At 36.4% G+C, this 25,587-nt stretch overlaps 7 protein-coding genes across 10 annotated transcripts; 6 read left to right on the forward strand and 1 right to left on the reverse strand.

Annotated features, from left to right (window-relative positions):
* The first annotated feature begins 299 nt into the window (after positions 1–299).
* LOC9315643 (mitochondrial substrate carrier family protein C) lies at positions 300–4,884 on the forward strand. Its single transcript, XM_021028039.1, has 7 exons — positions 300–1,873; positions 2,269–2,686; positions 2,914–3,058; positions 3,284–3,399; positions 3,489–3,567; positions 4,026–4,259; positions 4,343–4,884. Exons 1-7 carry the CDS (start codon positions 751–753, stop codon positions 4,685–4,687), a joined length of 2,460 nt encoding a protein of 819 aa, XP_020883698.1. The 5' UTR covers positions 300–750; the 3' UTR covers positions 4,688–4,884.
* A 643-nt stretch (positions 4,885–5,527) lies between these two features.
* On the forward strand, positions 5,528–6,613 carry LOC9315644. Its single transcript, XM_002879531.2, has 3 exons — positions 5,528–5,728; positions 5,892–6,225; positions 6,312–6,613. The coding sequence occupies exons 1-3, from the start codon at positions 5,577–5,579 to the stop codon at positions 6,393–6,395; spliced, it is 570 nt and encodes a 189-aa protein (XP_002879577.1). The 5' UTR covers positions 5,528–5,576; the 3' UTR covers positions 6,396–6,613.
* Positions 6,614–6,790: 177 nt separating this feature from the next.
* Positions 6,791–7,948, forward strand: LOC9315645. The gene is made up of 3 exons (XM_002879532.2): positions 6,791–7,084; positions 7,314–7,656; positions 7,729–7,948. The coding sequence occupies exons 1-3, from the start codon at positions 6,933–6,935 to the stop codon at positions 7,792–7,794; spliced, it is 561 nt and encodes a 186-aa protein (XP_002879578.1). The 5' UTR covers positions 6,791–6,932; the 3' UTR covers positions 7,795–7,948.
* Positions 7,949–8,195: 247 nt separating this feature from the next.
* On the forward strand, positions 8,196–10,489 carry LOC9315646 (probable sucrose-phosphatase 2). 4 transcript variants are annotated; one of them, XM_021028055.1, is made up of 9 exons: positions 8,196–8,274; positions 8,447–8,547; positions 8,630–8,929; positions 9,015–9,116; positions 9,196–9,390; positions 9,473–9,763; positions 9,839–10,025; positions 10,106–10,152; positions 10,221–10,489. In XM_021028055.1, exons 2-9 carry the CDS (start codon positions 8,488–8,490, stop codon positions 10,305–10,307), a joined length of 1,269 nt encoding a protein of 422 aa, XP_020883714.1. In that variant the 5' UTR covers positions 8,196–8,274; positions 8,447–8,487; the 3' UTR covers positions 10,308–10,489. The 4 variants fall into 4 exon arrangements, with proteins under 4 accessions (XP_020883714.1, XP_002879579.1, XP_020883715.1 ...); XM_002879533.2 differs by having other exon boundaries at positions 8,256–8,343; XM_021028056.1 differs by lacking the exon at positions 8,196–8,274 and adding an exon at positions 8,283–8,339.
* A 460-nt stretch (positions 10,490–10,949) lies between these two features.
* LOC9315647 lies at positions 10,950–11,645 on the forward strand. Its single transcript, XM_002879534.2, has one exon. The coding sequence runs from the start codon at positions 11,179–11,181 to the stop codon at positions 11,470–11,472; it is 294 nt and encodes a 97-aa protein (XP_002879580.2). The 5' UTR covers positions 10,950–11,178; the 3' UTR covers positions 11,473–11,645.
* Positions 11,646–14,650: 3,005 nt separating this feature from the next.
* Positions 14,651–16,944, forward strand: LOC9315648 (fasciclin-like arabinogalactan protein 16). The gene is made up of 2 exons (XM_002879535.2): positions 14,651–16,025; positions 16,591–16,944. The coding sequence occupies exons 1-2, from the start codon at positions 14,747–14,749 to the stop codon at positions 16,647–16,649; spliced, it is 1,338 nt and encodes a 445-aa protein (XP_002879581.1). The 5' UTR covers positions 14,651–14,746; the 3' UTR covers positions 16,650–16,944.
* A 4,835-nt stretch (positions 16,945–21,779) lies between these two features.
* Positions 21,780–24,818, reverse strand: LOC9315649 (protein WVD2-like 4). Its single transcript, XM_002881369.2, has 10 exons — positions 24,668–24,818; positions 23,941–24,261; positions 23,550–23,855; positions 23,425–23,471; positions 23,223–23,303; positions 23,025–23,105; positions 22,849–22,939; positions 22,671–22,742; positions 22,467–22,574; positions 21,780–22,380 (listed from the first exon to the last, which is right to left on the reverse strand). The coding sequence occupies exons 2-10, from the start codon at positions 24,109–24,111 to the stop codon at positions 22,036–22,038; spliced, it is 1,302 nt and encodes a 433-aa protein (XP_002881415.1). The 5' UTR covers positions 24,112–24,261; positions 24,668–24,818; the 3' UTR covers positions 21,780–22,035.
* Positions 24,819–25,587: the final 769 nt, after the last annotated feature.

Consider the following 25,587-nt stretch of genomic DNA (forward strand, 5'->3'; position numbering starts at 1 on the left):
CTTATTAGCAACTCCCTCCACAAAACTCTTTTTACGTATTTTTTGTTTTATTGGTAAAACAATTTTTTTATTTATCCTCGTTTTAAAAAAAGAAATATTGAAAATTGGAAGTCTAATTAAAAAATTGTTAAAGGCAAAGTCGAATCCATAATTTAAATTGCTAAAAGCCTAGAACTGGATTATGATTAATGAGATTTGAGACCCGGTCATGATTTATCCACTACACGAAAACGTAAATATAGTATTTATTAATTATTATCTGATATAATATCCATGTCTTTATCTTCTTCTAATTTTCATTTTTTATTTTTTAAAAAGGAAAAAAAAAAAAAAAACAAAGAAGAGAGAAAGAAAGAAGAAGGGAACTAAAGAAGGGTCATCATCATTTCATGGTTACCTCCTCCTCCTCTCTTCTTACTCTCACCATATCTGCTCTCTCTCTGTTTCAAGCTTTTGCTCCCATTTCTTCTTCATTTCATTTCCTTCGTATTCTCGCTTGAGCTTAACGGTTGATATCCCAATGGCCAAATCGGTATCTGAATCGCCGTCGCTTCCTTTCTTTTTCTTCTGATTTCATCTTTTTCTTTTCGGAGAATCTCTCGCAGTTTTAGGGTTTCTTTTTTTCCCACGGACTTTGGGTTTCTTTAAGAAGTTGGATTAGTGCGTTTTGTTTTTAGGGTTCGTGTGTTGGATTCGATCTTTCTTTGGTCTCTTCCATTGAATGTTGCGGTGATAAGAGTGACGACTACAATGGTGTCTAAGAATGATCATATCGGGACTTTCTTCAATTCAATCCAAGTAGTTAAAGATGTTCTTCTTCCGATTGAGCTTGGTGTGAAAAAGGCGGCAAGAGATATTGAAAATTGTTGGATAAGCAAAGAAAGGGATCTAGGTCTTGTTTTGAGATCATCTGGAAGAAATAGGAAGAAGCGGATTTGTGCTAGTCCTGAATTTGACGACAATGCTACTAATAATGTTCAGTGTGTGGTAAGTGATGAGAGAAAGAAAGGTTTGTCTATCAAGATCCCTGTGAAGTCACTCTTTGGTATGTTTTCTCCGAATTTAGCGAGTGACAAGTTGAGTCGTAGAAATGATGTGGTGGTGGTGAAGAAAGATAAGTCTTTGGAGAAAGATGATGATTCTTGTACCAATTGCTTCAAGTTTGCGATGACTTGGTCTTTGTTGGTTAGTGGCTTTGTTCATGCTTTTCCTATTCCTTTTAAGATAGGTAAAAAGAGGATTCACAAAATGGGGGATGATGAGAACAGTCTACGTAAACACTGCCTTAAATCAAAGGCGGTATTTGTAAATCGGAAAGAAGTGAGGCGTCAGTCAGTTGAATCTGTAGAAAAGGAAGGGAACCCTTTTTCGATTGAATGTGCTGTTGGTTTTGTTGTTGAAATGTTGGCTCAGAATCTCCAGAAGCTGGACCAATTCATACAGGATAGTTCAGAGAATGAATCTTGTTGTTCTAAAGAAGCTAGTCCTAATGATGGTCCACTTATCTTTAACATCTGGGAGGCTAGAAAACTTGACGTAAATGGATTCCTCGGGAACCTGATGTTTGCCAGAGTTGGAGATGTGGTGTCAGGTATAGGTGGCCTGACTTCTCACGTAAGTGAAGATGGTGATGAAAGTAATGTCAGTACTGCTGGTAAGGAGGAAAGTGCAGTTGATTCTCCGCAGAACCTGGCAACTGGACTACTGAGTATACCTTTATCAAATGTAGAGCGCTTAAAATCCACTCTATCCACGATTTCACTGACTGAACTTATTGAGCTTTTACCGCAATTAGGACGGCCATCAAGAGACCATCCAGACAAGAAAAAACTGATTTCTGTTCAGGATTTTTTCAGATACACAGAGTCTGAAGGTATGAATCCTCCCATTTTTATTAAGAAATAAGAACCTTACCTTTTCTTGGCAACTTGGTAAGTAAAAAGAGAGCAGCGGGATGTTGCATATATATTTATTACTTGTCTTGCCAAAGCTTGAAGTTGACTGTTGAAGGCATTTGTGTTGGTGAAATTCATTGAAAAAGGATACTTGTTGGTTGAAATTACCATGTCTTCGTTTTTATTACCTGCTCTAGTCATCATCTCAACTGATGTCTTAACTGTTAAAACTTAAGTAATGTGTGTTGCTGTTTCTCAATACTAGATTCTCTGCTAATATAAGGAACACATTACTTATTTGCTCTTGAAAATGTTTACGTTCTGTACTATAATTTATTCCGTTTCGTCCAATATAACCCTTTGTGGCTTCTAGGCAGGAGGTTCTTTGAAGAGTTAGATAGAGATGGTGATGGCAAAGTAACTTTGGAAGATCTGGAAATTGCAATGAGGAGAAGAAAATTGCCCAGAAGATACGCCAAGGAATTTATGCGACGAGCTAGGAGTCATCTTTTCTCGAAATCGTTTGGTTGGAAGCAATTTTTGTCCTTGATGGAACAGAAGGAGCCAACCATCCTCCGTGCCTATACTTCTCTCTGTTTGACCAAGTCTGGTACTCTTCAGAAGAGTGAGATATTGGCATCACTAAATAACGCAGGACTTCCTGCTAATGAAGAAAATGCTATAGCGATGATGAGATTTTTGAAGGCTGATACCGAGGAGTCTATCTCATACGGACATTTCCGTAATTTCATGGTGTTGCTGCCATATGAGCGGTTACAAGATGATCCTCGGTAAGTATAATTCTTTGTTGTGAAACAAAATTGATGTTTTATTTTGTAGCGGTTTGTCTTTGTACTAATGAGTAAAATGCCAATTTGATCAGTAGAACTGTATGGATTGAACCAGACCAGTTCCCCCTTAGTTGTTCTCATCGATTTCATGTTGATTTCCTCAAACACTTCAAACCTGTAATTCTTGTTGTCATATCGATGGTGATTGATGCTATTTACTTGTATAGTAACATCTGGTTTGAAGCTGCGACTGTTGTTGCTGTTGCACCCCCTGTGGCCTTACCTGCTGGAGATGTTCTAAAATCTGCATTAGCGGGAGGGCTTGCCTCTGCTCTCTCCACTTCCTTAATGCATCCGATTGACACAATCAAGGTGAGTCCTCTTGGTGCTTTTGCAAGCTGAATGTAAGTAAATGCTCAATTTTGACAAGTTTAGGTGAGAACTTAGCTACCACAAAGCTCTGCCTTAATCAGGACGTAATTGACATCTGATTCTACAATATTTGAATATTTAGATAGATGTAGTATGCAAATAATTCATCCTGGCTTTTCGTGGCATATTGCTGGTTTGATGGATTCATTATCATTTTCATGCCAGACACGTGTGCAAGCATCAACGTTGTCATTTCCTGAAGTAATAGCAAAGCTTCCAGAGATTGGTGTGCGGGGAGTGTATAGGGGTTCTATTCCAGCAATTCTTGGACAATTTTCAAGGTCTTTTCAATTGTTTTAAAGCAAAGATATTTTCACTTCTACTTGTTAAATTTCATTTCCATGTGGCTTAATCTTTGTCATCATTGTAGCCATGGCCTGCGGACAGGAATATTCGAAGCAAGCAAACTTGTGTTGATCAATTTTGCTCCCAATCTCCCAGAATTTCAGGTGATGATCTCTCCACTCACTTCAAAACTCCACTTGTCCTCTGGAATCCCAACATTCTATCGTTTCCTAGAAACCTCGACACTGCTTTTATCCTCTATAGTTCATGGCATCTAGTAAGTGAACCATATGTTAGATGCAAAATCCAGTATCAAGGCTATTACTTAGCTTCCTTGAAGTTTTTTTGTCACATGGTAGTCGATAGATCCTTGTATACTAACTATTAGTTGCATCTCCTTGGTTATAAAGTTCTAGTAGTTATGTAAAATTTATGGCTTGAATAATATATACCTGATACTGCTGGGGCAAAAATGGTCTCTTAATTACTTGGTTTGATAAAGTTGTGTATGGTTTCTGAAGAAGAACTTAACCGCTTTTGGTTAACAGTTATATCCTCTGCATTTATGCTTTCTGATCTCTGTGTTTTGTACTCAGTAAGCAATGTTGAGCATTTGATGCAGGTTCAATCAATTGCATCATTCTGCAGCACACTATTAGGCACAGCTGTGCGGATTCCATGTGAGGTGCTGAAGCAACGGTTGCAGGCTGGCATGTTTAACAATGTAGGGGAAGCCATTGTAGGGACGTGGAAGCAAGATGGTCCAAGTGGCTTTTTCCGTGGGACAGGCGCAACTCTTTGCCGTGAAGTTCCACTATACGTTGTTGGCATGGGACTGTATGCAGAGTCCAAAAAGGTAAGAAAACTGAAATGGTAAGATAATCAAAAGGCTCAAGACTGTAAATGTTATCTTGATTGGGGTTTGTGTGTGTATTGTAGATGGTGGCGCAAGCGCTGGGAAGAGAACTCGAGGCATGGGAGACAATAGCGGTTGGGGCGGTGTCAGGAGGTATAGCAGCAGTTGTAACAACCCCATTTGATGTGATGAAGACGAGAATGATGACTGCAACACCAGGGAGACCGATCTCAATGTCGATGGTTGTTGTCTCGATTCTGCGTAATGAGGGACCACTTGGTTTATTCAAAGGGGCAGTCCCGAGGTTCTTCTGGGTGGCTCCTCTAGGTGCTATGAACTTTGCTGGCTACGAGCTAGCCAAAAAAGCTATGCAGAAGAACGAGGATGCTGTGCTAGCGGATCAGCTTGGTCAGAAGAAGCTTTGCTAATGGGATTTCACTTTGCTTTGCTTTGCTGCTACGAAGTTTTTTGGGGGCAGCTTAAGCCGGAGACTCTCCTCTTTTGTTAAATGCTACTTTGCAAATTTTTGACAAAAAAAAAAGTTCATTGTTTTGTTGTGCATTGAGGACAGTTTCTCTTTGTAAAAACTCTGGTTCAAAAAAGTTATTTTTTGGTCTCTCTACAATTGGTTGGTACTTTTGACTGTTACAGAAGGGAACACAAATGACTGAGGAATCCAGTCGCCGGTTAAGCAGATCCCATCTATTCAGGTTTAGTTGTGTACAAGAACGAGGAAGAAAACATGTAAAGTTATCCCTAACAATCAAAAATAAAAACAAGTGGAAAGGAAAATAAAAGAGCAGAATAAAATTTACTTACTGTCATAGGCTTCTTTGTACATGTCTACTATGTCAGACCCAATTCCGTTTCTATAAAAATCCCAGTCAATGGGTTCCGGTTCCTGAGCATAACAAGAAGTAGGTAAAGGGATGACTCATGAGGGGGCAATTTTGAATTTGCAAATCAGGGCAATAATGTATCAGTGACCAAGTAAGAACTAGGATCAAAATTCAGCAGAACATTTTCAGCATTTGGTGCTTTCATTGACCTAAAACTGTCTTCACAGCATCTAAATGAGGATAGGCAACACAAAACATGAGAACACCTATAAGTATATATAGATTTTCATTTTAATCCCATACTTCTTAACACCCGAAATGCAAAACGGTCCCTTGTTTTCTCTCTTATTTTCATTTTAATCCCATACTTTTCAAATTGTCAAGATATCCCTAAATCGATACTTAGCTCGATAAAAACTTGAGCTAATAAAAAAAGGCGCTCAGATGCAATTTCTCTTTCATTTTCTTGTGGTCAACGATGGCGACATCTCCAGTGGAAGTGAATCTGATCCCGATCGAAGCTACTTCCGAGACCTTCGCAGACTATGGTCAAATCATCGAAGCCTCTCGTGATGGTGAAACTTTCGGTCCCAACGACGCTCAATTGGATCTCTCCAGAGGAACCCCACGGTACTCTTTCCGATTTCTATGTTGGTCCCAAATAGTTGTGTTGATCATTTCCAAATTACAAAAGGCATAAATTTTGTGTAACGTATTTTACAAGTCTTGAGATTTAAGTACAAGTCAAAACTTTTAGGTTTTTGATTTGTTCAATGTGTTTGTACTTTGACAGGTTATATATTATGCCACTTCAAGATACATCCTTTAGCTTTTCCAAGATCACACATCACGCACACGTGACACAGTGCCTAGGATCAATAGGAGCTCATGCTTGGTATGTTGGAGTGGCTAAGCCGTCTCTTATTGAAGATGATGACGAAAGGAGAGAAGATACAGTAGAATCAAAGTCTGGTCACTTGTACGCTCCTCCTGCGGTGGAAGAGGTGCGCGTCTTCAGGATCTCAGGAACAAAGTTTGTTAAATACAACCGCGGTACATGGCATGTTGGACCGCTCTTCAAAGAAAGCTCCATGGACTTCTACAATCTTGAGCTCACCGACACAGATGTGAGTGGGGTTCTAATATCTAAATAGTACCCCTAGTGATTCTTGTATAGACGACATTGTTGGTGTTGATGATATCATATGTTCAGGTGGTGGATGAGACGACATATGATTTCAGGAAGAATAATGGAGTCATCTTCCGATTTAAACCCATAGAGGAGACATCATCCTAGCTCAAGCCTGGCTATCAGTTTGTGATGTAGCTGCGGACTCAAGTGAACCGAACCACATGACATCAAACCACCGGAGACGAATTCCAAGCCGCAAATACTTGCAGTAATCAGTTATTGTTCTTTGTTTCTTTTAGTTGATTGTGCTATTTGTTTCAAGTTAAAATAAGAAGAGAACTGGTCGTCATGATGTTTAAGGAACCACCTCTTCCACATTTCCACATCTTTGTTTCTGTTTGTCTATTTAAATGAAGGAAAGAAGGAAAAAGCCAGGCAATCTCAATTGCAAAACAAAATTGTTCTTGAGTTGGAGTTTCAAGCTAGGACTTAGTATCCATAACCAATTCAGTGAAAAATCAATGATTATTGTTATAATCTCCAATATCAAGAAAATCTCTTTTTTCCATGTTAATCCCATACTTTTAAAATTGACAAAAAGGCCCAAATATCCAATCTTGAAACTGATTGATTTTAAAACTTTTTTGAGTGAACAAAAGAAGCTCATATCCAATCTTGGCTTCCATTTTCTTGTGGTTCACAATGGCGAAATCTCCGGTGGAAGTGAAACTGATCCCGATCGAAGCTACTCCGGAGACCTTCGCAGACTATGGTCAAGTCATCGAAGCCTCTCGTGATGGTGCCTCTTTTGGTCCCGACGACGCTCAATTAGATCTCTCCAGAGGAACCCCACGGTAACTCTTTTCCCGATGCTCTAAAAATTTCGTTAATCCCGAACATTCTTGATAAACTCATGTGCTTCTTCTAATCCGATGCTAATCTCCGTTTAGATTCCTCATCTTTAATGCTAATTTATCAATCTATGTGATTTGTACAAGGTATTTACAAGTTGTGATATGTTTGTTCTTGTTTATAAATCAGTAGCTAATCACATTGTTACTGTGTAATATACTTTGGTGGCAGGTTCTATATACTCCGGCTGGAAGGAAGATCCTTAGGGTTTTCCAACATCACACATCACGCAAACGTGACACAGTGTCTAGGATCAATAGGAGGTCATGTTTGGTATCTTGGAGTAGCTAAGCCGTCTCTTATTGAAGATGATGATGGTAATGGAAGGAGAGTAGATGCAGTAGAATCAAAGTCTGGCCACTTGTACATTCCTCCGGCAGTGGAAGAGATTCGCGTCTTCAGGATCTCGGGACCCAAGTTTGTTAAACTGAACCGCGGTACATGGCATGCTGGACCCTTGTTTAGAGACAGCTCCTCCATGGATTTCTACAACTTAGAGCTCACCAACACAAATGTGAGTGATCTTTATTATCTAAATAGTAGTTAGTGACTTGCATTGACGACATTGTATGTTGATGATGTTCAGGAGGTGGATCACACGACACATGATTTCAAGAAGAATAATGGAGTCATCTTCCGATTTGACCCCTAAGAATAAGATGACACATCGTCGTCCTTCCTAGCTCAATCCTATTGAGTGTGCTTCTGTTTTCCTTGTATGTATGTAACTACTACTGCCAATACTGCTGTGTACACTGTACACAAATTGGTTATATGCAATAAAATACCGGTTTAAGTTAACCAAACTCTGTTTCCAGTACTCCTTTTCTCGGAAATCCACCTGGTTTAAATAATTCTTGATTTGGTTTTCAGAAAAAGGAAAGCAAATCTTGAATATATTAAAGAAATTTGGTGACATCATTCGGTGCTTCTAGTAATATGCTCTGTTTTGACAGTTATAAAGTATATTTAATTTATTAATTAAAATAAATATAATACGTGTAATCGTAGCCGTTGGATATGATTACACGTGCAGCAGCCATCTTTCGATCGCACAAAAAGCAAAACGAAAGGCTAAAAGAAGCTAGCTGGAGAGTCGAGATCGATCCGAATTAAAAATCTGATTCTCTGGGTACAAAGTTTTCTCTTCTCTATTATCCAAATTCGTTGTCTTATTTGATTTTAGCATCCTACTCTGTGAGTGAGTGTTCGTCTAATTCTGACTGGTTCATGTTTCCAGTCTCTATGTGTGTTTCATTATATTTATATAGTTTTTTTGAGTCATTTGTTGGATTCAATGACAGGTTTTTATAAGCTATAGAGTAGAATCTGTACGATAGCAATCATGGAGCGGTTAACATCTCCTCCTCGTCTGATGATTGTCTCGGATCTTGATCATACTATGGTAAAGTCTCCATTTTTACGTCTTTTAACAGCTTTTTCTTGTGGAAAAGTTTGTTTTGATTGATTGATGTGTTTTTGTGTAGGTTGATCATCATGATCCTGAGAATCTATCTCTGTTGAGATTCAATTCGTTGTGGGAAAACGCTTATCGCCATGACTCTCTTCTTGTGTTCTCTACGGGAAGATCACCAACATTGTATAAAGAACTGAGAAAGGAGAAACCTTTGCTTACCCCTGATATTACCATTATGTCTGTAGGAACTGAGATTACTTATGGTACCTCTATGGTTCCTGATCATGGTTGGGTTGAGACTTTGAATAATAAATGGGATTTGGGTGTTGTCAAAGAAGAAGCTAGCAAGTTTCCTGAGTTAAAGCTTCAGGTACTCACTGGCTCAAAAACTAAGTGTTTATGTCTCACACAATCTTGCAATGGTTTTATGAAAAGAGTGTGATTGCTACTTGTAGGCAGAAACTGAGCAGAGGCCGCATAAGGTTAGCTTTTATGTTGACAAGAGTAAGGCCCAGGAAGTGACTAAGGAGCTATCACAGCGGTTCCTGAAACGTGGGGTAAGTTTGCTTCGATAATGGTTACCGTTTCATTTGAGATATTGTGACTTAAGAAAATGGTTTATGCTGGTTGTATCAGTTGGATGTCAAGATAATTTACAGTGGAGGCATGGATTTGGATATTTTACCACAAGGTGCCGGAAAGGGACAAGCGCTTGCATATCTGCTGAAGAAGCTGAAGACTGAAGGAAAACTCCCTGTCAATACTCTTGCTTGTGGCGACTCTGGGAACGATGCTGAACTGTTTAGCATTCCGGATGTTTATGGTGTCATGGTTGGTTGCTCTTTAATCATGCTTCACCATGTCTCTGAATTACATTTCATCGCGATATTGATATCTGTTAGTTCGTTCCCAGGTAAGCAATGCTCAGGAAGAGCTGTTGAAGTGGCATGCTGAGAATGCAAAAGACAACCCAAAGGTAATCCATGCAAAGGAGAGGTGTGCGGGTGGGATTATACAAGCCATTGGTCACTTCAAGCTTGGTCCAAACCTTTCTCCAAGAGATGTCTCTGACTTTTTAGAGTGCAAGGTGGAGAATGTGAACCCCGGTCACGAGGTTGTGAAGTTTTTCTTGTTCTACGAGAGATGGAGACGGGGCGAGGTTGAGAACTCTGAGGCATACACAGCAAGCCTCAAAGCTTCATCTGTGAGTATGTAACAGAATTTAGATTATGTATTGCAATGGGATAATATAACTGACTCTTGTGTCAACCTATTTCAGCACCCCAGTGGTGTGTTTATCCATCCATCTGGTACTGAAAAATCTCTGAGAGATACCATTGATGAGCTGCGCAAGTACCATGGAGACAAACAAGGGAAGAAGTTTCAGGTTTGGGCAGATCAAGTCCTGGCAACAGACACTACTCCTGGGACATGGATAGTAAAGCTTGATAAATGGGAGCAAGATGGTAAAGCCTTATTGCCTAAAACTGCATCATCTATATAAAACTCAAATCCCATCAGAATGTGACACTTCTTTCTCTTGCAGGTGAAGAACGCAGAGGCTGCACAACGACTGTCAAATTCACCGCAAAGGTATGAGATTGTGTTATAATAGTTAGCTTCTGGAGTTCCGTTGATGGTCGGTATTGCGGAATGTGCAGGAAGGGGAAGGATTGGTGTGGGAACATGTACAACAAACCTGGTCGGAAGAATCAAAGGTGAAGGATGATAGCAGCTGGATCATCTGAGTCTACAGATTGAGACTTCTTCTTCTCTTTCTCATCTTATGATCTCTGCCATAAATTATTGGAACTTCGGTATAAACACACGAGATCCAATTAAACATTACCTTGATAAAACTTGGATCTCAAAACTCATTCTACAATCTATTATCTATATATCTCCAAGTTAACTTGGTTTTCTTTAACTACCCCTTTATATTATATATGATATTGTCCATTTGGCATTTTTTTTTATAATTGATTAAGTCAATTCATTAGTATTAGTTTACATGGATGTCAAGTAGAAAATCATATATTTAAAGGTCTAAAGTCTATTAAATTATCATCAATTGTTTTATACAACGAGAGTTATACTACTCCACTTGGACTTAGGAAAAGGTTATTCCAAATTGGATTACGAATCAGTGTAATCCCCTTATAAAAGAGGTTTGAGATCGGACGAACAAATATCACAAACCCTAATTATAGAAGAAACCTCGAAGTAAGTAGTAGATAGATAACCACAAATCGTTTTAGTTCGTTGATAATTTGATATGTTACGAATCCATTAATATATATTGATATAGTTTTCATATTTACACTAGTCCAAATAGTTAAAGTTCGTAATTTGATACTATTAAAAATTGTTACTAAGAAAAATTACAAATTCCTACAAAAAGTCCACCTTACATTTATTTCAGAACCTTCCACTTCCACGCCTTTATTTATTTTCTTTTGTTCTTTTTCAAGTTTCAACTCTCTCTGTAACTGTTTCATAAGTTGGAAAAAGAAGAGAGTTATTAATTTCATCACAATGCTTCCCTTCCTCGAAACTCATATCATGTCACAATATCTCCTAATCTCTCATCCAAATTAACAGCAACCAAATCTCAAGAAGATGGAGAGCTCAATTGGGTTCATGACAGTCTTCGCCGTCTCTGGAAGTGTGGTGCTTCTTGCGGCTCAGCTTCACAAGCGTCTCCTCTCTGATTATATGGACAAGCTCGAGCCTCAACATTCTAATAAGGAAAGAAAGAAGACGAAGAAGAAGAAGGTGAGCTTTGCAGAAGATATGGTGGAGCCGTCAGGGAACAACGAAGAGTATCGCCGGAGTTTCCGCAAATCGAAGTTGGAGGATGAAAGAAGAAGCCCTCAAAAGAGTCAACTTATTCAACACAAAATTTTCATATAAATATTTTTCTATGTAATTGTTTTCCTTATTTGGTAAATATTAGTTTCACAAAATTAGGAGCTAGACCGGACCACATATCCCATTCCATGTCTTTTTTTATTATGTCAAGTTGTGTCATTGGACGTAGTACATGTGTCGTTAATGTTCTGATTCGTATCGAGTAGCGTTATTAATTTGTACCAGCCAAAAATTAATTAGAACGAGCCAAAAATCAATGTGTATTAGTAACAGTTTTGTTTTTCACAAAACATTTGGGCTTTTGGTATAAGCCCAAGAAGAGTTTTGACTTTTACAAGCAATCATACACACTGCTCACCGTGCCATGTAAATCTTTTTTTGTCAGTTGTCTTATGATTCTTAAATTTTTAATCGAATTTGGGTCAAACCTCTAAACTCTTAGAAGATGGTTCAACCTTCAAACTGACATTTAACAATTTCAACGATTTTCGGGTAGGTATAACTATAAGCCAAACATTTTTGGGCTTTCTCATATTTTGGGAGAAAATATTGATTAACATTCTTAGTTACATTATGGATAATGGCTTACGACGATATTAATACAAATCCTGGTCGATTAACATTCTATTAGTCGATCAATCATCACGGCTACAAATAGTGCCGCGGCTGTCACCTAACATTAGCCCTGAAACCATAAATGGATTTCTAGTTAGGTAGCGAGTTATTAACTATTGAAAACAATTTAAATTGCGAACTACAACATATCAATATAAACACGTGGATATTCACATTATATATTGTCCTATCAATCTTTAATTTTGTAAGCATGAATCAATGGTAAATTAATTGCATGGATTCTTTAATTAATAATAATGTCATATAACAAGATCTTCATAATATCTCGAATGGCCATGCATCTCGCATCTACCCGAAAAGTTTATGTACAATGCATGGCCATCAAGAAAACGAAAAAAAAAATTGAATACCAAAGTCTTTTTTTGTTATTGTGAATTGAATAATGTTTTTCTTCTCAATATAATGTTGGTGGGACTGACTGGGAACGGAGCTTCGAATCAAAGAAGAAAGCCAACTACCAAAGACAGTGTCGGTTCGACGGCGATGGCAAATCTAACGGCAGGAGAAACGTCGCCGTTCCATATCATTTATTAACGACGAAAAAGGAGATTTATTTTTAGTATATATCATCAATCATACGTTACGACTTTTCACCCGCTTTTCCACCATACGTACCATTAGGGCATCCGCAGTGGTGTATCCTTGCGTGGGGTGTATCTATTTTAAAATACAGAAATAATGTAAAAGTTGTCTCTTTCTTTACACCCAGGTGTAAGTTTACACTCGGGTGTAAGCCACTCTATCTCTCTTTCTTTCTTTCTCTCTCTTTTTTCTCTCTCACTTTAAATTATAATAATAATAAAAATCTTACACCTCTCTTTCACACTTACACCACTGCGGATGGTCTTAGCAAATCCTCTTACTCATATTATGACTTTTGCGTTAAAAAGTAAAAACTATGATCTTCACATTTCCATGAGCCCCTCCTATTTAACATCTGTCTCACAAAACTTGTAACCAGATTCATTTATTGATCAAGTTAGATTAATCTCAAAATTTTTAATTAGATTTATGTTGTATGTATTGGTCTTAACTCTATAAAAGTCTTATAAACAAAGATTTTTTAAAAATGACAATGTTAGATAAAAAGTTTTAATCGATACATTTTGATGAAAGACATCTTACCTTCCTTCACTGTTTTGTTTTTAACAATGATTACAAGATGTAGAGAAAATGTGTTTATTGCTATATGAGACTCATGGTTTCTAGAAACTAAAAGTTATTAGGAACAGGATTAACTATGGGAACTTTCACTTCGTAAACACTTTCATCAATGCTAATTCATTCCACTATGTATATCACCGAAGATAAACTTAGTTTTTTCTTTTCTAATCTATCCAGAGAAAACTTTAAATGTTTTTGAACTGAAACAATTTAAGAATGAATGACTTTAAGCTAGATAAATGATGTTTAGTATCTTGAAAATATAGACAAAAACAAAAAGTTACTCTTTGACTAATAAAAAATATTATTATCTCCGTTTCACAAAAAGGATCGTTTTAAGGTTTTAATCTCGTTTCACAAAGAGTGTCGTTTTGTGTTTTCAATGTAGTTTTAAAGACTAATTCTTTTTTCTAACCTCACTATTTTAGTTTATTAATTAGAGAGGGTATTATTTAGTGTATTAATAAAAGATATAAATAAAATTTGTTTACTTTTCTTAATTTATGTGAAAAATGTTAGAATGACAATCTTTGTGAAACAGAATGAATAGTAAGGAATGACAAAGAGGAAACACGTGAATAAAAAGTAAAAAACTCACAGATGACGACATGAGAATTATAAACCAATCGATAAATCTTTCAAAATTTACTAAATAGTTGACTTTTGGTTTTGAAATAATGAAGCGACCGTCATGTAAATGATTGGATCCACGTACGGTGGTGTACGAGCCTTTAAAAAAGAATTTGGTTTATCAATTTTGCAAACAAATCACCTAACGTTTTTGTGTTTGAGTGGTTGTAAAATAAATAAGGGCAATAAATAAAGTCTCAAGAACTTAATACAAATACAAATCGCCACGAAGAATGGAAATTTTTTGTATCAATGCTTAATTAGTACCATAGCATTTTAAAATTCGAAATGCAAATCAAACTTAAACACGACAACAGATGTTGTATAATAGCTAATCATAGTAAATCTGTAAATAGCACACATCGGTTGTTTGCAGCTAATTATTGTATTTACAATTGTTTGCGTCGTACGTTTTGATTTGCAGCCAAACAATCTGATTTGTTCTCTTTTTAGAATACAAAGATGGAAAGTGTTTACTTCAAGTGAACTTCAGATATGGACCGAGTCAGAACACGACACGAGGCTCGAAGACAGAGACATAGTGCTGAGTTGTTCAACATAAGCAAGTAAAAATCTTTGGCTGAGAGAGAGGCTCTGAGTTAGGCATAAGCCAAACAATCTGACACGCACATACCTTTGCTTCTCGTGTAGACCCAACTTTTTACCATTACCAAAAACATAAAATAGAAAATGCAAAACAAATAAAAACACACCCACCCAAATAAAATTTTTAATGAAAGAAAGAAGAAACTTCACATCAGCATCAGAATCTCTCTCTCCCTCTCTCTCTCCTTCTTCACAAGCAAAAAAAAAACACCAAACCCATTTTTCTTTCTTCATTTTGCCGACACTTCTATATTCTCTCTCTCTATCTCTCTGCACCGCCATGGATTCCTCCTATGGCGTAACAAAGCTCCTTCTCCTCCTCTTCCTCACCACCTCCATTGCCACCGCATTACCCGATAGCAAACCCGTACCGGGTCAAATAAACTCAAACTCAGTCCTCGTAGCTCTCCTCGACTCTCACTACACAGAGCTAGCTGAACTAGTCGAGAAAGCCCTCCTTCTCCAAACCCTCGAAGAAGCAGTTGGTAAACACAACATCACAATCTTCGCACCACGCAACGATGCCTTGGAACGAAACTTAGACCCACTCTTCAAATCTTTCTTGCTTGAACCAAGAAATCTCAAATCTCTACAATCTTTATTAATGTTCCACATTCTCCCTAAACGAATCTCTTCTCCTCAATGGCCTTCTCTTTCTCACCACCACCGTACTCTCTCCAACGACCATCTCCACCTCACCGTCGACGTCAACACTCTAAAAGTAGATTCCGCGGAGATTATCCGACCCGATGACGTCATTAGACCCGATGGTATCATCCACGGCATCGAACGTCTTCTCATCCCTCGCTCTGTTCAAGAAGATTTCAACCGCCGTCGTAGTCTCCGTTCAATCTCCGCCGTTATACCAGAAGGAGCTCCTGAAGTTGACCCAAGAACTCACCGTCTCAAGAAACCAGCTCCCGCCGTCCCTGCCGGAGCTCCACCGGTTCTTCCAATCTACGACGCTATGTCACCAGGTCCTTCCCTAGCTCCGGCTCCAGCTCCCGGACCCGGTGGTCCACGTGGCCATTTCAACGGCGAGGCTCAAGTCAAAGATTTCATCCACACTCTCTTGCATTACGGTGGCTACAACGAGATGGCTGATATACTCGTCAATTTAACCTCTTTAGCCACCGAGATGGGTCGTCTCGTTTCTGAAGGCTACGTTTTAACCGTTCTTGCTCCTAACGACGAAGCCATGGCTAAGCTGACAACGGACCAGCTCAGCGAGCCAGGTGCTCCTGAACAGATTATGTATTACCACATCATACCGGAGTATCAAACAGAGGAGAGTATGTACAACGCTGTTAGAAGATTTGGGAAAGTGAAGTACGATTCATTGAGATTCCCACACAAAGTCTTAGCTCAAGAAGCTGATGGATCTGTCAAATTCGGACACGGTGATGGCTCAGCTTACTTGTTTGATCCCGATATTTACACCGACGGTCGGATTTCAGTTCAGGGTATTGACGGAGTCTTGTTCCCGGCGGAGGAAACTCCAGCGACAGAGATTAAACCCGCGGCTCCGGTCGTTAAGAAAGTTGCTAAATCAAGAAGAGGTAAAAATAAATTTTTATTCTTTATTCTTTTGTTAAAATTATTATTATATTCTAATTTTTCGGTCAATAAATATTTGATATTGACATCTAAACACAAAATTCATCATTTTTGTGTCATTGAGTGTCAAAAGTTCTCTTATTCTAAACACTACTACGCAGCCATCAATTTGGTCGTTTAATGATAGTAGAAGTAAGTAAACATGTGCGATTTGGAATAAAGTAGAGACTTGCAAGAGAATGGAGACAAAACTCTCTTAACAAATTTTGTTTTTAATTCCGCTTACTTTTATTCTTTTTAATTCTATAACCCACCGACGAATAATCCCATATAATCATTAAATTAAGGAAAAATGTTTTATTTTTATTTGTTCTTTATAAAAGACAAGCTGTGATTGAGACACATTGGTCGTTAACGACAGCTTGTCTAAATTTTCACTAAAACCCAAACCAAAACCTTTTTTTTTTTTGGTGGTCTTTCTGTATTTTTTTGCGTTTGTTTCTAAGCATATATTCATTTGCACTTAATCATTGATTAAAGTTACTGATCAAATTATAATATATGCAGGTAAATTGATGGAGGTAGCTTGTAGAATGATGGGTTCACGGTTTATTCCGTGTCAGTGATTTCACACGTTATCACAAAGAAAACTCGAGCTTCCAAATTCTTAATTCTGTAAACATCTGGAAAAAGAAAAGAAAAAGAAAGAGTTGAATATGTAAATGATGTGATTTTTGGGTTCGTTGTTATTCGCATGTTCTATTTGTAATTTTTTTATTATCGTAAAAATATATATAAATACGTAGATTTTGATGGAGTGAGTAAAAAAAAAGTCGTAGGAGTTAGAGAAAATCAATATGTTGTAATACAAGTTATACAAACTATATGGAATAATAAAGGAAAGATCCATTTGTGTGCCTATTCTTTTCCATTCTTTATGATCAATTATTGTTATCATTCTGTAAATATAAAATGTCTGTCACTTAATTTGTTATATTTAAAATGTGTGATTGGAAATGTTATACATCAATTACCATATCTACTACTCCCTCCGTTTCGTTTTAATTGTCGTTTTAGGACTTAAATTTTGTTTCTTAATAGTTGTCGTTTTAGGTTTTCAATGCAAATGTTTGGTAAAAATTCCAGTATTATCCCTATTGTTTTAATGTTTTGACCAATGAAATTTTTTATAAAATATATTAATAAAGGATAAAACAGAAAATTTAATGTTTTTATTAATTTGTGTGAAAAAACTTTAAACGACAACTAAAACGAAACGGAAAGAGTATATGATAATATAATGTAATACTGCACATTTATTCACCTGGTCGTAAAGTCAGCGTATTTATTTATTGTTTATAAAATTTTAAAAACAATATTTTTTGTGTGTAACACCAAAAACAAAGGAGAATTAAGTATTCATATAAAAAGTAATTTAGTGGGCATATACATATATATACATACAGCTATATCACATGATTAACTAGGATTAACAACATTTAAACTCTTTGGAGTACTATTGGCTTTTAACAAAGCTATATCAAAAATGAAAAGGAAAATGAAAAACAAAAAATAAATTTTCTATGTATGTCTTACAGCCGGATTATGAATATGATATTTCACAGCCTAGGACACGAATCTTTAATGTTACTATTAAGACGGTGAGAGAAGATATTAGGAGAGTAAGTGGGCACTGGCCACGAGGGCAGGTAAGCTGTGTGGGGCTTTTGTCCTCGTGTACTATTAAAAGCCTGATTCTCTTATTAGTCTTATGCAAATTAATATCACTAAATTCTTTCGGAAAAAATATCATTAAAATCCCCAACTTATTCAAAACGTTGATTTAAATCTTCAGTTTACGACGAAACGAAATAAATATCAAACTTATGTTGACTTTCCAAATAAATATTAAACTTATGTTGACTTTCCAAATAAACACCAAACTTTCATTGACTAATTAAAAATGACAGTATTGTTGAACTATAATCAAATCTCATCTAAGTCATATAACCTAAAGTCGTATACATATAAGTTAGTTATTTACGTAAGAGTCACGAATGTACGTACGTATAGTTGTGTCTATTCGTAAAGTTATGTCTTTTCGATTAATACATGTACGTACACGTTGTTTCGTGTTTTATAAGTAGATCGAGTCAAACTCAATAACATCATTGTGTGTAATACATTTTATCTTATCAATAAAGATGAAGTTTCTTCATACTCTATTTTTTATTTTGGTTTTGTTCTATACTCTGTTAAAACAGAGTTCGTTTGTTGATCAAAACACTAACAAGTATTCCTTCTAAACATAAAACGACGTTGTTTTACCGTAACTGTTCAATAAAATCCCGAATTTCAAATCATACTCTATTTAGGGTTGGGGATTTTGCTCGATTTGGGGATCTAAGATTGATTTTAGAGATTTAATTCAATCGTTACGACAAAACGACGTCGTTTTGTTGTTATATGAAACAATGTCGTTATCAATTAACATATATGTTAACAGAAAATTACCTCCGTTAACGAGATCTATTAACCCACTTAACGTCGTACCTAATATGGCCAGGTCAACGGAAGTTTGATATTTATTTGGAAAGTCAACATAAGTTTTATATTTATTTGGAAAGTCAACATAAGTTTGATATTTATTTCGTTTTGTCATGAGTTGAAGATTTATTAACCCACTTAACGTCGTACCTAATGTGGTCAGGTCAACTGAAGTTTGATATATTTTTGAAAAGTCAATGAAAGTTTGGTGTTTATTTGGAAAGTCAACATAAGTTTAATATTTATTTAGAAAGTCAACATAAATTTGATATTTATTTCGTTTCGTCATGAGTTGAGGATTTAAATCAACGTTTTGAATAAGTTGGGGATTTTAACGACATTTTTCCCAAATTCTTTCTCTTGAAATTCACTCACGGGTTATATTAATTTAAAAAATACAATTGACCAAAAAATTAAGAATATATTCATAGTTTTTATATTATTAGTTCTCTCTCCTCAACTTCTGTAAGTTGGACCAAAATGTCCCTCCGCATATAACAAATTAGTTAACAATATAATAAAATAGTTATCGACGTTTCTTATTTGATTCTGAATAGATAGTCCGTCAAATATCTGAGTAAGAATATATGATGAGTTAAATGATAATCTATTGGTTTAGCACGATAACAAAATATATATCAATAAGTTTATAAATATATCGTGTTAAAACATATTGTATCGCGATAAGTTTATAATTGATATGATAAAGTTTATATTATCATAGAAAATATTTATGGTAAGATAGTAAATATATAGATAATATTTATATTAACGTGTATAACGATGTTAACATGATAAAAATAAAAGTAACATGTGTTACTTTAGTTCTGTTCACCGACGAGCAAACCCAGAAAACAACATAATTAAGTTTTTTGGCTGCCACTGTCAAATCTTCAATCATCACAGCTCCTCCGTCCCTATCTTCATCTCAACTCACCACTCCATTTGATCTAACTTCACGACACTGTCGCTTTCTCCGACGTAGTTACCGTAACCGATATAATTATCACCACTACCGATAGAATCATCACCATCACCACCATCAGAACCATTAACACGTACAATCATTTATGCCATTTAGTCATTGCTCTTGCCAGAAAACTTAGCCATATACAATCATCTTTATCGTCGTTGTTTCCATTTCCTTCTCGACACCGTTTATTTCTCATGAGTTGAGCAATGAAGAGAGAGAAAAGAAGATGAGAAAGGTGTGTAAGGATAATAAAGTAACTTTATCTGCTCTTTTACTGTAGAAATAGTGATCAATTCGTCCACCTAATTTTGTAGTCTTCTGTGGTTAGTTATTGTAGATACCTTTCACTGATAAGCTTCTATAGTCAAAGTCAAACGTTATAATGAGTTTTTTTTTTTTTTAAATATTTACGTACATGTAATAGTGCATTGTAAGAAATAAGAATTGTGAATAATAAGAAGTCACTTAACATAAAATCTTGCATCATTATGGTATGGTATGTGAAGAATGAAAATCTTAGGAGTGAGCATCTCTCTATGCATTTTGGGTCGGGACCTATCCGAATTATCCATTTTATTTAGTCAAGATAAGCATCAGTACACTTTATACAGTTCGTGATTCTAGTCCAAAACGATCAATTTAACTCAAAATCTATCAAAAAGTTAATCGAAACTAATCCTAAATTATTTCTTCTTTTTTTTTTTTGTGTTCAGATTCAAGTTTGTGAAATGTAGTTCATAGATAGGTCTGGGCAAAAAAACTGCTAACCAAATAACCGACCGAACCAAACCGAAAAAACCCGAACCATATCCGAACCGAAGTTTTTAAAATAACCGAATGGTTAGTAAAATCCCATATCCAAAACCGAAACCGAACCGAACCGAACCGATACCCAAATGGTTAACCGAAATATCCAAAAACATATAAGATACCCAAAAATAATATCCAAAATTATAATTATAAACTCAAAATATTAATTATTTTTAGAATCAAAACAATCAAATATTTTAAATAATCAAAATATCATAATATTGTTTGTTATATTTGTCAAAGTTAAATACTCTTTTAAAAAATTGAATCAAATTTTAATTTTCTTTCTAATAATTTTCTTTTTTGTATTTTTTTTTGTATTTTTTCGGTTAGTTTTGGTAAATTTTGGTTATGTTGAGTAAAAACTCGAACCAAACCGAACGTGTTAAAAGTTTAGTTAATTACGGTTATCAATTTAAATATCCAAACCGAACCGAACCGAAAGATAACCAAACCAAACCGAACCGAAATTCCTAAAATATCCGAATGGTTATTATATTACCATTAGGGCTGTAAACGGAGCGGATATCCGGTTTTTTTAAGATATCCATATTCGTATCCGTATCCGCATTATCCGCCAATTTAATATCCGTATCCGGATCCGGAATTCCGGATATCCGGTATTCGGATATTCGTTAAAAATCCGGATATCCGCGAATATCCGGAAATAGTGTTTTTTTTTTTTGGACAAACCGGAAATAGTATTTTTAAAACCTAAATTCATTAATATCATACTTAAAAAGCTTAAAAAATTCACAAAATAGGTAGAAGTTGATTATATATACAAAACATTACAAAAACAAAGAATTTATTAAAGTAGCAAAAAGTTTAAAAGATTTAAGTGATGTTCTTAAAAGATAAGACCCTAATCAACTTCTTAAATCCTTCTTAAAATTTTTTTTTTATTTTTTGTCATATGATTTATTTATTAACATTAAAAATAAAATAAAATAAATAAAAAACTTGGCCTTCCAAACTTTTTGGGGCTTTAACACTTAAAAAATGGACTCATAAGGCATTTAAGGTTTTTTTTTTTTTTTTTTTTTGCCGGATATCTGTTATCCGGCCTAAATTTTTGGATTATCCGTATCCGTATCCGTATCCGGAATATCCGTCATTTTACTATCCGTATCCGTATCCGTTTTGCCGGATATCCGTTTTTTCGGATCAAAAACCGGATACGGATAACGGATATAAATCTCAGGCCTAATTACCATATCCAAACTAACCGAAACCGAACGCAACCGAACCGAAACCGAATGGTTAACCAAATGTCCAGGCCTATTCATAATTTTAAAGCATGATCTCATTCATATTCACCACAAAAACGTTCCAAATACGGAATGCCCCTCAAAGATATAAAGACCCTACCACTACCAGCCCCTCCTTTGAGTCTTTGACATTAATATTTGCACGATCATCACTGTTTTACTCTTCACAATTCACACATATTTCCATCCTCATAATATATGTATAAGTTTACATTTTTGAGCTCAACACATTAGAGACCATCTTAAGAAGCAATTGAGGCTTTAATTTTCCAAAAAATAAACTGAAGGAATGAAGTAAACTCTTGAAAAAGTAGACGCAATGCAACAACTCTATTCACATTAATGCTTTAAGAAAGAAAAAAAGAAGAAGCAGACATTAGATATCGCTGCTAAATGCTCACTTTGCTCAGATCAGCCCCCCACTGCAACCTCACTTGCCATTATCTCAGCCTTCACTTGGATGTTGTTGGAGTTCGGTTTCATCTCTCCAGCTTTCGCAGCCACAGCAGGAGAAGCCTTCTCTTCCTCTCCTCTCTTCTCTACTTCTTCTTTCTTCACTTCCTTTTTCTTTTCTTTCGCCTTCACTGACTTCTCTTGAGTTTCAAGCTTTGGCTGAGACTTTGTTATGGGTTTCTTCAGTGTAGATGATGATGAGTCTTTTGGTTTCGTCACACGAGGAGCCGCTTCACCTCCTGTTGCGTCGCTACTACTCTTTCTGCGTCCTAACTTTGGAGATTTAGGACGAGTAGTTGGTATCTGCAACATTTTCATGGACCATACATCGATATACCAACAACTCTTTAGGATAAGTTTGATCACATAGGAAGAGCATAGAAGCAAACCTTCTTTAATTCAACCTTAGGGGGAGGCTCTTTGTAGAAGCTGGGCATGGGACCAGCCTTGAACGTCAAGCTCTTCCTCAACCTTTTGATCTCTTCTTCCTGACTCTCCTAAACAAACACAATCCATTTAACCAAAAAATAAAAAATGTCACAGACCAATAAGAGTTTTCTTCTATTATTATAGAAGAGTCTTACAAAGCTAACCTTTGATTTCGCCTGCAAATTCGTCTTCTCTACTTCCTTTGCATGGATCTTCTCTTCCAGTTTCATATAAAACTGAAAGGTAAACCCCAAAAAGGAGACGCAAATTAGGAGGAAACAAGAACCTTCTTGAAAAAAGTATGAAAATGTCGTAAGCATAGAGAATGAGTATTAGCAGTACCTCTTTTCTTTTTTCAGCCCGTTCCTCCAACCTGAACGAAAATCCAGATGCCGACCCAACACTGCTTCTCCGCCCACGAGGTGTAGAAGTTCTGGTAAACATCCAAAACATTATTTATAGAGATACATAAATTATGTCATTAATGAACATGGGAAGAACATGAAGAAAATACATACGAAGTGGTAGTTGAACGTGTGTCCTCATCTTCCTTGTTTGCCATTTCAACTTTCATCGGTTTAGATACTTTATCTGCCACCCTGTAAAATTACAGATGCATACACTTTTACATATGTTTTACTTATCTGCTGCAACATTTCCACATTTAAAACTAACAGAAACATGTATGCCAAAAACAAGGTAAAGAAAGAACTTACACAGCGGTGGTTGAACCGGTTTCCTCAATGTCTTTCCCCGCCGTTTCTTCTTTAATGGATTTAGAACCTTCATCTCCTAATCTGCAAATGTCGCGGGAGAAAAGTTCAATTGACTATTCAGATCATCACATTCGCATAGTTTCTTAGTTGGCTTATATCATTCCACAGTTACATATTTGAAATGAAACATATTTTGACTCACTTGGAAGTAGGGCCTGACGCTGAATCCCTAGAAATGGGTTTCACCGGCTGACACAGCACAAAGGAGATTGTTAAGTTGCGAACAAGAAAGCTTCAAAGAACTAACAAAACAGATTCAGTAGTTACCAAAGTTTGCTTTTTGAGGGGGGCAGATACTACACCGGTGCGCTTAGTGGAAACACCGCTGCTATAAGATGGAGTGGCTTTTGGTTTGGATCCACCTGCAACGACGGGTTTAAGACTAGTCTTTGATGTTGTTGCATCAATACTCTTTCTAGTAATATCAGTATAAGCTCCTTTGGTTGGAAATGAAGAGCTCTGAGACATGAATCTCGGGCTGCGAGAAAAGGTCCCTGACTTTCTCTTAACAGGTTTACTATCCTTAGCTGTTTTACTCTTCACTGAAGTACCAGACTCAGGGAGGTCTGCTTCCTGCAGAGAATGACAGAGAAGAGAGAATGTTAAGACTAACAAAAACACGGTTCAAAAAACGCGAGTCTTGTATGAAGCATGATACCTTTAGCAGCGTAGAAGCTTCATCTTTTGGAACATTCTCATTGACATTATCAGTTTTCTCGGTAGATAAGTCAAGATTCTCAGGTCTAGTCATGTCCTTGGAATTATCAACAATAACATTCTCTTCCTCTTTCTTTGATTCCGCAACAACACTCAAATCCTCGGACGCCATTCAGGGCAAGAAATCCAAATTCACACAAAGCAAATGTATATCCGACAAAGTTGATGAACTCAGTTCAGTCAGATCCAAATCCCTCAATCAAACTAAAGATGGACCTTCTTGTTTTGAGGAGCCACCCATTGTTCCATCTGATCCTAAGGACTAAACATTGTAACATAACAATGCTAATGTCAACAATCATTGAAATCAATAATCTTTCTAACACTCAAAACTCTTTGCCTGCACTTGATAATTGGTTAAAGCATACACATCACACCGAATCTAAAGCTTGTTTTAAGCGGTAAAATCATAAAATTCACTTGTATTATTATTTGCAACAAAACGCTATTATTACGATCACCAACTATCACCATATTCATAAAAACAGACCATGTTTAACCTGAAACTTCAAAATTGGAAAGCTCTGATTTTGAAAACAGATAGAACCAAAACTTTGTTCCTATAGACAAACTAAAGCAAACCCACGAGTCAAAATCTAAATCTGAAACAAGAGAAGAAGAAATTAAGACAAAGTGAATGAAGAAAAGCAAAATTCCACAAAAAGTACCTTATCAGTCGGATTAAGAAAGACAACAAAGCGTATATGCTTTTCTCTCTACTAAAGAAAGCTTCGTAAGATCACTACTGGCTAAAAAAGAAAGAGAGAAGAAAAAGCGAAGAGCGACGAGTCTCTGTGTGGGAATGAGAGAGCAAAGGAAAAGATGGGCTTTTTCATCGTCAAAGGAGAGAAGATGTAGACAAAAATGCTACCAAATTACGGAAACGCCCCTCTTGTTTTGTTAGCACTGATTAAATTAAAATTATAAGACAGCTAATTAGTAGATTTCCCACCCTATAATCACAGATTCTCAAGATACTAAAAGTCTAAATTCCCACTGGTTAGGTGCTGATTTATGTTGCAAATTGCAATCAACAACAATAATCAAAAGATTCCATAAAAAAAAAGGTCAATAATGTGGTCAAAAGAGTGAGTGAGAGAGGGGTAGAATGGTAAATAGAGAGCAAATGATTGAGGGAAGAGTGTTTGGAGAACGTGGGAGAGAAGAAGAGAGAGGGGAGGGTCTCCGTTACAGCGAACCATTTAAGCCCCACGACATACCCGCCGTTTGTAGACCCCACTTCTTCGTCCGTTATTGCTGACGTGTCACGACCGTTCCACATGATTGGTTTTCACGTCTGGGCCCCTCCGTTTTCGCCGCCAACCGCGCGTGAGCTGTCTTGACCAGCAAAATACTGTTCCTTCCACGTAGGTTTTGTTGTGTCTGAATTCTCCACCGTCAGATCTTTTTGGACTCATCTTTCCAAGTTTTTTATGCTTGCCAATGTGAATATGTATATGTTATTACTAACTAACACGTTGCAATCATTCAGGATTCGTCCAAACATTTTACTATAGAGGTTGTTTTGAGATATATTGGTTTCTAAATTAAGTTTCTTTCTGGGTACATAATCATTCTTCTTATTCCT

The sequence above is a fragment of the Arabidopsis lyrata genome (genome assembly GCF_000004255.2).
Source record: "Arabidopsis lyrata subsp. lyrata unplaced genomic scaffold ARALYscaffold_4, whole genome shotgun sequence".
In the NCBI taxonomy this organism is placed as follows: Eukaryota; Viridiplantae; Streptophyta; class Magnoliopsida; order Brassicales; family Brassicaceae; genus Arabidopsis; species Arabidopsis lyrata.

Coding starts and splice junctions, on each gene's coding strand:
- LOC9315643 (XM_021028039.1), top strand. CDS start 751: ATGGTGTCTAAGAATGATCATATCGGGACTTTCTTCAATTCAATCCAA. Junction 3,059..3,283: donor ATCCGATTGACACAATCAAG/GTGAGTCCTCTT, acceptor TTTTCATGCCAG/ACACGTGTGCAAGCATCAAC. Junction 4,260..4,342: donor TGTATGCAGAGTCCAAAAAG/GTAAGAAAACTG, acceptor TGTGTATTGTAG/ATGGTGGCGCAAGCGCTGGG.
- LOC9315644 (XM_002879531.2), top strand. CDS start 5,577: ATGGCGACATCTCCAGTGGAAGTGAATCTGATCCCGATCGAAGCTACT. Junction 5,729..5,891: donor CTCTCCAGAGGAACCCCACG/GTACTCTTTCCG, acceptor GTACTTTGACAG/GTTATATATTATGCCACTTC. Junction 6,226..6,311: donor TTGAGCTCACCGACACAGAT/GTGAGTGGGGTT, acceptor TCATATGTTCAG/GTGGTGGATGAGACGACATA.
- LOC9315645 (XM_002879532.2), top strand. CDS start 6,933: ATGGCGAAATCTCCGGTGGAAGTGAAACTGATCCCGATCGAAGCTACT. Junction 7,085..7,313: donor CTCTCCAGAGGAACCCCACG/GTAACTCTTTTC, acceptor CTTTGGTGGCAG/GTTCTATATACTCCGGCTGG. Junction 7,657..7,728: donor TAGAGCTCACCAACACAAAT/GTGAGTGATCTT, acceptor GATGATGTTCAG/GAGGTGGATCACACGACACA.
- LOC9315646 (XM_021028055.1), top strand. CDS start 8,488: ATGGAGCGGTTAACATCTCCTCCTCGTCTGATGATTGTCTCGGATCTT. Junction 8,930..9,014: donor TTCCTGAGTTAAAGCTTCAG/GTACTCACTGGC, acceptor TGCTACTTGTAG/GCAGAAACTGAGCAGAGGCC. Junction 9,117..9,195: donor AGCGGTTCCTGAAACGTGGG/GTAAGTTTGCTT, acceptor TGGTTGTATCAG/TTGGATGTCAAGATAATTTA.
- LOC9315647 (XM_002879534.2), top strand. CDS start 11,179: ATGGAGAGCTCAATTGGGTTCATGACAGTCTTCGCCGTCTCTGGAAGT.
- LOC9315648 (XM_002879535.2), top strand. CDS start 14,747: ATGGATTCCTCCTATGGCGTAACAAAGCTCCTTCTCCTCCTCTTCCTC. Junction 16,026..16,590: donor AGTTGCTAAATCAAGAAGAG/GTAAAAATAAAT, acceptor TAATATATGCAG/GTAAATTGATGGAGGTAGCT.
- LOC9315649 (XM_002881369.2), bottom strand. CDS start 24,111: ATGGCGTCCGAGGATTTGAGTGTTGTTGCGGAATCAAAGAAAGAGGAA. Junction 22,940..23,024: donor ACACGTTCAACTACCACTTC/GTATGTATTTTC, acceptor GATGTTTACCAG/AACTTCTACACCTCGTGGGC. Junction 22,381..22,466: donor CTAAGGTTGAATTAAAGAAG/GTTTGCTTCTAT, acceptor AAAATGTTGCAG/ATACCAACTACTCGTCCTAA.